We start from the raw sequence: 11042 nt of genomic DNA, 5'->3' as shown, positions 1-11042 counted from the left end.
GTTTGATGTATTAGTTCCAGAATAGGGCTGTATCAGGAAAAAGAGATAATAACATAAGTTTTCCACAATCAATCAATCAATCCAGTATTTTTCATTCATTATAGTGCAAGCTCACACGTATGTGCATTCAATCTTGTGTTTTGCATTCTTTCTTACGCAGGCTCGCTTGTAGGTACGTTCATTCAATCATTCAAGTGTTTTTCATTCATTCTAATGCAAGCTCACACGTAAGTTTATTCCATCAAGTGTTTCACATACATTCAATCAATCAAGTGTTTTGAAATCATTCTAAAGCAAACTCCCACGTAGATGCATTTAGTCAAGTGTTTTGCATTCTGTCGGTGTATAAAGTGGGGTTATAAGGTTTGGAAGTTGTTCATCTTAGATCTAACTTATATGATCTAGGATAGGGTTTAGGGTTTAGAGGCTTAGTCCTTGTCTTACAAAGGGTTTAGTCATTGATCCATGAAGCCTTGGAGTGTTTCCTGTGCTTTTGAGTTTTTGGGCACTTGAGTTCACTTTTATCGTTGACCGTTGACTTTTCACAGTTTTACTTTTTGGCACTTTTTCCCAGTTGTTCCATGATGTCCCTTTTAGGGTCGTTTTGTCTCCTTTTGGCCCTATAACACGCCTTATGCGAAACACTTGATGGAATACACTTACGTGTGAGCTTGCATTAGAATGAATGAAAAACACTCGATTGATTGAATGAACGTATCTACAAGCGAGCTTGCGTTAGAAAGAATGCAAAACACAGGATTGAATGCGCCTACGTGTGAGCTTGCACTATAATGAATGCAAAACACCGGATTGATTGATTGATTGTAGAATAATGGGCTCAAGACACTGCAGAAATTGAAAGAGTGGAAGAAAGTGCAAAGTGAAACTTGTGTGTTGTGCTGGCAAGGCGTAGAAACAGAGCATCACCTATTTCACAGATGCAACTTTGCAAGCACTGTTTGGAGTCGTCTTCTTCAGATAATGGGGTTTTCTCGACCAGCAGGTCTGACATGGGAAGATGAGGTTCAATGGATGGAAACATTGACATGAGGTAAAGGATGTATCCAAGATTCTTACCGACTTGTCTGGAATGCTTATATGTATTGGATTTGGAAATCAAGAAATGACCGTATCTTTCAGAATAAAACCCCGGATGCACAGCAGGTCGTGGATACGGTGATTAGTGATACAAGAACTAAACTTATGGGAATGAACATCAAAATGACGCAAGGGCATGATACTCAGGTGTTCATGGAAAAGTTGAATATACAAGTGGAAGAGAAGAAAGAAAAACGTGAGTACTGCAAGTAGGAGAGAGCAGCAGTGGAGATATACAACCTAAACACTGATAGGACTTTACAAGGAACTGAGGGGGGCTGGGCAGCAGTGATAAGAAACGACAAGGGTGAAGTAATAGTAGCGAGTAATGGCAGCAAACACTTGAAAAGCATTGCGCTGATCAAGTTGCAAGCAGTAGAGCAAGGTTTAAAGATGGCAGTCAGGAAAGGCACCAAAAAGGTCGAGGTACAAACTGATTCATCCAATGTTATCTCCTTCTTGAACTGCAACAGCAAGTATCCAAGGATGGCAGAGAAACTCATTCGAAGTATACAAGCTTCGAAACTAGAGTTAGAGCATTTTAAAATATTTCATATTTTTAGGGAAACCAATAGACTAGTTGATGCGCTGGCACAGAACATTCCTACTATTAGATACATAGAGTTAGTCCCTAGTTCCTTTTCTGAGGATGTAAAGAAAATTATTTTTGAAGATGCTAGTGGAAAGCAATATGTAAGGATGTAACAAGCTATTTTTTAATTTTATGAAAAGGGGTAGGGGACCTCTCTAAAAACCTAAACTTCGAGATATAAAAAAAAAAAAAACTGATGTTTTTATCGCTTTTTCCGGATACAACCTTATTCTGAAACTAATACATCAAAAGACGTGTTATACAGCCAAAAGGAGACAAAAGGACCCTAAAAGTGACATCATGGAACAACTGGGAAAAAGTACAAAAAAGTAAAACTGTCAAAAGTCAATTGTCAATGATCAAAGCCATAGTCAACAATAAAAGTGAACTCAAGGGGCCCAAAAACTCAAAAGCACCGGAAACACTCCAAGGCTTCAAGGATCAATGACTAAACCCTTTGTAAGACAAGGACTAAGCCTCTAAACCATAAACCCTAGCCTAGATCATACAAGTTAGATCTAAGATGAAAAACTTCGAAAACCTATAACCCCACTTTATACACTGACAGAATACAAAGCACTTGACTAAATGCATCTACGTTAGAGTTTGCATTAGAATGAATGCAAAACACTCGATTGTTTAAATGTATGCGAAACACTTGAAGAAATACACTTACATGTGAGCTTGCATTAGAATGAATGAAAAACACTCGATTGATTGAATGAACCTACACGCGAGCTTGCGTTAGAAAGAATGCAAAACACTTGATTGAATGCACCTACGTATGAGCTTGCACTATAATGAATGCAAAACACCGGATTGATTGATTAATTGTAGAAAACTCATGTTCTTATCACTTTTTCCGAATACAGTCGTATTCTGGAACTAATACATCAAAAGGCGTGTTATAGTGCCAAAAGGAGACAAAAGGACCCTAAAAGGGACATCATGGAATAAATGTGGAAAAATGCCAAAAAGTTAAATTGTCAAAAGTCGACGGTCAACGATCAAAGCCATAGTCAACGATAAAAGTGAACTCAAGAGATCAAAAACTCAAAAGCACAGGAAACACTCCAAGGCGTCAAGGATCAATGACAAAACCCTTTGTAAGACAAGGATTAAGCCTCTAAACCCTAAACCCTAGCCTAGATCATATAAGTTAAATCTAAGATGAACAACTTCCAAACCATATAACCCCACTTTATACACCGACATAATACAAAATACTTGACTAAATGCATCTACGTGGGAGTTTGCATTAGGATGAATGCAAAACACTTGATTGATTGAATGTATGCGAAACACTTGATGGAATACACTTACGTGTTAGCTTGCATTAGAATGAATGAAAAACACTTGATTGATTAAATGAACGTACTTACAAGCGAGCTTGCGTTAGAAAGAATGCAAAACACAAGATTGAATGCACCTACGTGTGAGCTTGCAATATAATGAATGCAGAACACCGGATTGATTGATTGATTGTAGAAAACTCATGTTCTTACCGCTTTTTCCGGATACAGCCGTATTCAGGAACTAATACATCAAAAGCCGTGTTATAGAGCCAAAAGGAGACAAAACAACCCTAAAAGGGACATCACGGAATAACTGGGGAAAATTGCCAAAAAGTCAAATTGTCAACAGTCAACGATCAAAGCCATAGTCAACGATAAAAGTGAACTCGAGGAATTAAATTTTCTCCGCTCATCAATCACTATAGGAACTCCTTCCGGATAAGAACACTCTGTATTAATTTCAACACACACCCTCGCATAAGAAGTTCTTGATTTGCTCTCAGTGAGTCTATCCACAAAAAGTGGATTACCAATGATACTACCAATCTTGCTAAACCCTTCCTTGTTCCACATTACTAATGGCAAATATTTTACAATCGCCCAAATAGGTAGTGTCTTTAAATCATTCATTTCATTCTCAACAAACAACTTCCAATCCCTAATGACAAATAACTGGCTAGCAATATGAAAACGTCCAATTTCAAGCACATCCCGTCTATCCTCTTCCTTGTCAAACTGGAACGTAAACATCTTATCACCATATAAGTTCATCTTGAAGTTCTTCATGTTCCAAGTCTTAGACACTGTTTCTTTAACATAATTGTACCCCTATCTTCTTCCTACAAACTGCCCGACAACAAGATGTTCATACTTCTTGCACTCATTCAAAAATTGGTCACTCTGAACATGAATAACAGGTTTACCATCCACCAAAGTTGGTGGCACAAAATCTAATATTTCACTTCCAACCGAGTTGCTTTCGAGCATCTCTGCCCATGTCTTCTTTATGGTTTGGTTGCTGCTCTGCAGTGTTTGGTGCAGTCCTTACTTTCCTCTTCATGGCTACTGGTAATTCAGCTGGTTTCGTCTTTTCGACTTCAACCCCTCGCCTTTGCACTACTCGAGTCTCAAGGGATGGATGAGTAATGACATTTTTTATGTTCTGCGTGGCTATTGCTATTGAATTCCTCTTCTGCAAGCCAGCCCCTTGACTTTGCATCACTTCAGAGGATGGATCATCGTCACTGCTGCCACATCGACTAATCAGCTCACCCGTAGGTTGATTGAGTGCTATTTGGGAATCACTCTTTTCTTCTGCCTCATTTCCACATGACTCAGTTTCAATTCCCAATTGAGTTTGTATCACTCAATATTCAAACTCGAGATCTTTCCTTTGTCCCGTAGTCATGCCTATACAAGTGGCTAGTGAATTAAAGTTCTGTTCATCTCCAATTTGTTGAACAATTGCGTCTTTTTCCACTTCTGGTAGATCTACGTCCTTCACACCTTTGTTCACTTCTGATACACCTTCTGCCATCTGCTCATCGCCCTTGGAGACAAGATCCAGTGCCTCCTCCTTTATCGCGCGGCTCTTATGATTTGCCCAACTTTCATCAGATTTGATTTGATCGAGCCTCCTCCTAAATCTCTCCAGTGAACCTTCTCCATACTTCCTGATGAGCATAGATTTGTAATAATCGATATCTTCATCTTCACATGAATGAGTATTGCTCTCGATCTCTTCTTCCTCAGCAAATCCAGTCGGTGTGTGAGGACTAGCGGCGGCAGCAAACCTAGTTTCAATTGATTTTCGCATGTTTTTCTATTTTTTCTGGTAAAAGACTAAAATGCCCCTAAAACATAATATCGCCCCTTAGAGGCCCACATTAACAAAAAATGATGATGGAATACACTTACATGTTAGCTTGCATTAGAATGAATGAAAAACACTCAATTGATTGAATGAACTTCAAGCAGTGCAGCAAGGTCTGAGGATGGCGAAGGGAAAGGAATTGAAGAAGATAAGTATACAGACGGACTCACAGACCATTCTGTCTTACCTTACTAAGGACAAACCACATCCGTGGCAAGCAGAGAAGCTGATTAGAGATATTGAGCAAATGAAGGCAGAACTGGATTATTTTCGAATTACTCATGTATTCAGGGAAGCTAACAAACTAGCTGATGCATTAGCTAGTAATATACCTGCAGTCAGTTATATAGAATTAATTCCTAGTTCTTTCTCGGAAGATGTAAAGAAAATTATTTATGATGATGCAAGAGGGAAAAAATATGTGAGAGAATGTAACAAGCCATGTTTTTTATTTTAATGAAAAGGGGTAGGGGACCTCTCTAAAAACCTCGCTTTCCAACCAAAAAAAAATACAAAACAGAAAGTAACAGTGCAAAGGGAGGGAAATGAGAAACAAGATGATAAAACTATAGAAAAGGAACTGAATAGAAATATCAAAGGGAAAATGTTGGGGGCAGAAGCGAAAAGAGTACAGGTAGGAAGCAATGGAGACAACCGTTTCAAACAACTTGCTGATAATAGTGCCATAAGTATGATACAGAGAAAGGAAGGGGGTCAAGGTATGAAACAGGGTGAACGACTAGTACAGAGTATTACCAGTAAAGAGGGGGTTAAGCTTAGCCTTTTGGTGCATCCAAACAAACGTAAATGATGATAAATCTATCGTGTTGGAATGTGCGTGGGTTCAACCAAGCTTTTAAGCAAGTTGAAGTTAGAGAAATGATAAGGAAATATGATATAAGTATAATGGGACTTGTAGAGACCAGAGTGAAGCAGAAGAATCAAGATAAAGTGTTCAACAAAACAGTCACAGAGTGGAGAATAGAAGGGAATAGCAATGGAACTGAACTGGGGAACATTTGGTTCTGATCTGGAATCCGCGAGAGTGTGGCGCAACACTGATGGATAAAGACTCACAACAGATCACGATGGAAGTAGAAACTATATCAGGAGAGGAAGTCGTAGTATCAGTAGTGTATGGCAGCAATGATATGAGTACAAGAAGGAATCTATGGAGGAAAATCATAGATCTATCATGTGTAATACAGAAGCCATGGGTTATTATGGGAGACTTTTACTCAATCTTAAGTACAGAGGAGAAGGTAGGGGGATTAGAGGTGCGACCTTATCAATTGGTGGACTTTCTAGATTGCGTCAATGCTGCTGGAATAGTAGATATAAGGTTCAAAGGAAACCTACTCACATGGAGTAACAAGCAAGAGGAGAGAGTAAGATGCAAGCTGGATAGAGTTATGGCGAATGCGGAATGGATAAGAGCCTATGGGGATCATGAGGCTGAATTTATGAATCCAGGAGCAACCTCGGACCATTCGGCCATGATTGTTACCTCTATGACGCAAAGGAACCAAAAAAAGAAAGCATTCAAGTTCTTTAACTTTTGGTATACAGAGAAAGATTTTATGAAAATTGTAGAGGAGGCGTGGAGGAGTGAAGTAGTGGGTAATCCGATGTTTGTGTTTATGAAAAAACTGAAGATAACTAAGGCAGCACTTATACAGTGGAATAGGAGAAGGGATGGTAATGTGGTTGATAGAGTGAAACAAAGAAAGCAAGACATGGACATCATACAAACTCAGCTGCAAGGACAGCCCATGAATCGTATCCTCATCAGGAAAGAGAGAGAAGCCATCAGAACACATGTGAAAGCAGTTGAGACAGAGGAGGTTTTGTTTAGACAAAAATCGAGGGACCAAGAGATTGGCTCAGGAGATAATAACACGAAGCACTTCTTCAAATCCATGAAAGCACGAAGAGTAATGAATGGCTACAAGATGAAGATGGGAATACCATACAAGATGTTAATGACATTGGAAATGAATGTGTAACTTTCTACAAAGCTCTGTACAGCCCTTCAAACATGACAGCAGTAGATTTTTCAAAGTTCCAGGAGATGGAACCGCGAGAACAGCTAGATGCAAGAGAGTATGAAAGGTTGGAGAGAGAGGTAACAAGGGATGAGATTATAGAAGCTCTAGCTAATGTTGGAAATGATAAAGCCCCGGGTAGTGATGGGTTCTCATCATTCTTTTACAAATGCACATGGAGAATCATTGGGGACGACTTCATAAGAGCAGCACAGAACTTCTTTCGATCGAATCAGATGTTGCATGAGGTAAACTCCACTTGTATAACTCTTATTCCAAAGATACAAGTACCGACTTCTCTAGGGGACTACAGGCCTATTGCATGTTGTGGTGTAATGTATAAATGTATCACCAAGGTAATGACTAGAAGGATGAAAGACTTGATGCCCAGAATTGTCAATCCTAATCAGTCCGCGTTTATAAAGGGAAGGAGTATACAAGACAATATTCTCTTGTCACATGAACTCATGCACAATTATCATCGAGATCACCTACCACCAAGATGTGCTATAAAAGTAGACTTGAAAAAAGCCTATGACTCAGTGAGATGGGAAGCAGTGGAATTTGCTAGGAGAAGAGTGGGTATTCCAGGAAGATTCATGGCATGGGTTAATTCTTGTGTACAAACTGCATCTTATTAGATAATGATTAATGGGTCAGCTTATGGATACTTCAGAGGAAGCAGAGGGATAAGACAAGGTGACCCCATATCACCTTATCTGTTTGTACTAGTCATGGACCTGTTCTTTGACATTATGCTCCATAGTGTAAGGATGGGACAATACATATTACATAACAAGTGCGTAGATCCTGTGATTACCCACTTGTCTTTTGTAGACGATTTGATGGCATTCATGCATGGGGATGTGCAGACTGCTACTAAGCTCAAACAGAACCTGGAAGATTTCAGATTGACTTCAGGATTGGAGGCCAATATACAGAAGAGTAGTGTTTTCTTTGCAGGGGTGGATGATACTACATGCACTGAGATAGAGCAAGTTCTACATTTTGCAAGAGGCAGGTTGCCTGTGAGGTATCTGGGCTTACCTTTGATTTCAACACGATTAAGATCGACTGACTGCTGTCCTTTGATTATGAAGGTTACAAAAAGAATTCAGAGCTGGAAAGGGAAGCTATTGTCTTATGCAGGAAGACTACAGTTGATTAAAGCTGTGTTAAATAGTTTGAGTGTTTATTGGGTAGCATCATTCACTATACCACAGAAAACAATCGATGACATTAATAGATTATGCAGGAACTTCTTGTGGACAGGGCCAGATTGTACACAATCGCATGCATTGATTGGATGGGAAAATATTTGCTATCCTTATGAAGAAGGTGGGTTGGGAATCAGAAACCTAGGAAAAGTGAATCAAGCTGCAACTATGAAGCACATATGGAGAATTATATCAAAGGCAGATAATCTATGGGTTACTTGGGTACAAAAGTATTTGATCAGAGACAGAAACTTCTGGATATTGAAGACTCCAAGTGACTGTACATGGAGCTGGAGGAATATACTAAAAGCAAGGAAGGAGGCTGTAGACTTAGTGACTCATCAAATAGGGAATGGGACAGAGACCCGGTTTACGAATGAGCCTTGGTATTGTTCAAAAATTCTGCGCGAAAAGTTTCCACAAGCTCTTCTTTATGACAGCATGTGCCACGTGGAGAACAAGGTATCAGATTTTATTGTAGATGGCAAATGGAGAGTTCCTCAGCGTATAATGGTACACCTATCTGATTTTATTGAGGAGATTGAAGAGGTAGAAATAATGGGTCAAGAGGACAAGATAGTTTGGACGGCAGCAGCGAATGGTGAGTACAGCATGAGAGAAACGTATGAAGCACTCAGAGGAATAAATCAAACTGTACAATGGAGCAAACTTGTCTGGTTCTCAAGTAGAATACCTCGACACTCTTTCATTAGTTGGATGGCTTTGAGTGGAGGACTTAAAACATTGCAGAAATTAAAGGAATGGAAGAAAGTGGTTACTGATGACTGTGTTTTGTGTTGGCGGGAAAAGGAAACTGTAGATCATCTCTTCCATTTTTGTACCGTGGCAAAAATGGTGTGGAGTAAACTGTTACAAAAGATGGGTTTTAACAGAGTCAGGGCGCAGACATGGCAAGGTGAAGTACAATGGACAGAGGAAAATACACGAGGTAAAGGATGCATTCAAGACAGTCTCAGACTCACCTGGAACGCATTTATGTATTGGATTTGGAAAGCGCGAAATGACAGAATTTTTCAAAATAAGCAAGTTGATGAAACTTATTTAGTAAAATCAGTTATTGAAGATGTGAGAAGAAGACTTATAGCGCTGAATATTAGAATGGAGCAAGGAGCAGAGGGGCAAAACTTCATTGATATCTGGAACATAGAAGTGGAAGTTAAGGAAAAAAAAGCATGAGTATTGTAAGTGGATGAGGGCAGAGGAAGAGATATACAATCTGAATACAGATGGTACATTGCAAGGAGCAGAGGGAGGATGGGCGCAGAGTTATCCGAAATAATGGAGGAGAAGTGGTGGCGACAAAAGTGTGGCAAGTCAAATAGGACCACTATAGCTTTGATTGAATTGCAGGCTGTGGAGCAAGGACTGAGGATGGCGATAAGACAAGGAGTAAAGAAGATTGCAATACAAACAGACGCAAAAACTGTTGTTGCTTGGCTGAAGAGGACGAACAAGTATCCATGGGTAGCAGAAAAGACCATCAGGAGCATCAGAGAAATGGAAGCAAAGATGGAGCATTATAACATCAGCCATGTATACAGAGAAAGCAATAAATTAGCAGATGCATTGGCTAGTAATATACCTAATGTAAGTTATATAGACTTAGTGCCTAGTTCCTTCTTAGAAGATGTAAAGAAAATAATCTATGATGATGCTAGGGGTAAGCAATATGTAAGAATGTAACAAGCTTATTTTCATTTATATAAAGGGGTAGGGGACCTCTCTAAAAACCTCGCTTACCAACCAAAAAAATATATATATATATATTTTCCCCATATGGCTTCATGACAAAGCTTTTTATTCTCCAAGTTCTACTAACCACATCCTTAACAAAATTATAATGCATCCTTTTCCCTACAAACGATCCAACTAACAAATTCTCAAATTTTTTGTTGAAGTCTGTGAATTGGGAGCTCTTCACATGAATAACGGGCTTTCCATCAACCAATGTTGGTGGTACATATGACAATTCAGTGCTTCCAACTGCCTTTTTTCCAATCACGTCTTCCCATGAACTTTTCATTTGCGGTGTCTTCTCGCTGTGATTCTTTCTTGTTTCATGCTCTGTGTTTTCATTCTCTGTGCCAGTTTCTCGCGTTTTTATTGCCAAATCTCTGCTTTCACTGTGGTCTTTTGGTTGTGTATCTGTGGTCAACCTTGCATCCCTCTCTGATGTGTTCTCCTCTCTTTCTTTGTGCAGAAATTTTTCTAGTAGTTCTTTTATCTTTCGCCCTTTTACACCACTACCATCAGTTCCATCCGTTCCTATTTTTCCCTTAAGTTTGTCCAAATATGAGATGGTTGCCATACCGTCTTCTTCATAGTTCCTCAGTGCTATATCGAGTGCAATATCCTCAATCTTTTCTTTTTCACTCTGTATCTTTCCTCGACTGTCATTATTTTTCTCTGCATTCAACTTTTGCCTGAACCTTTCTAGTGATCCGTCCCCATACTTCTTTCTTATGGCGGCCCTGATGAAATCCAAATCCTCCTCATCAGAATGAGGTGTTCCATGCTCTATTTCCTCTCTCTCTATGGAAGCCCTAATAGGTGTTTCAAGGTTTGCGGCTACTGTCTCCTTGTGTTCTTGGCAAGCCCTAATAGGTGTTTCAAGGTCTGCATGATTTTTCTCTGTTTTTGGCCAAAAAGACCAAAATACCCCTAAAGTTTATATCTCCCTCTAAAAGGTCCCCATTGATTGTCGGATTGATTGATTGATTGTAGAAAATTCATGATCTTATCGCTTTTTCCGGATACAGCCCTATTCTGGAACTAATACATCAAAAGTCATGTTATAGAGCCAAAAAGACCCTAAAAGGGACATCATGGAACAACTGGGAAAAAGTGCCAAAAAGTCAAACTGTCAAAACTCAACGGTCAACGATCAAAGCCATAGTCAAC

At 39.4% G+C, this 11042-nt stretch overlaps 2 protein-coding genes across 2 annotated transcripts; both read left to right on the top strand.

Annotated features, from left to right (window-relative positions):
* The first annotated feature begins 5946 nt into the window (after positions 1 to 5946).
* Positions 5947 to 6864, top strand: LOC147473360 (uncharacterized). The gene has a single exon (XM_086587557.1). The coding sequence runs from the start codon at positions 5947 to 5949 to the stop codon at positions 6862 to 6864; it is 918 nt and encodes a 305-aa protein (XP_086443683.1).
* Positions 6865 to 9419: 2555 nt separating this feature from the next.
* On the top strand, positions 9420 to 9824 carry LOC147473359 (uncharacterized). The gene has a single exon (XM_086587555.1). It carries the CDS (start codon positions 9420 to 9422, stop codon positions 9822 to 9824), a length of 405 nt encoding a protein of 134 aa, XP_086443681.1.
* The last annotated feature ends 1218 nt before the right edge of the window (positions 9825 to 11042 follow it).

This window comes from Coptis chinensis, unplaced genomic scaffold, assembly GCF_015680905.1.
Source record: "Coptis chinensis isolate HL-2020 unplaced genomic scaffold, ASM1568090v1 utg270_pilon_pilon, whole genome shotgun sequence".
In the NCBI taxonomy this organism is placed as follows: domain Eukaryota; kingdom Viridiplantae; phylum Streptophyta; class Magnoliopsida; order Ranunculales; family Ranunculaceae; genus Coptis; species Coptis chinensis.
This window is presented reverse-complemented; position numbering and strand designations above follow the sequence as displayed.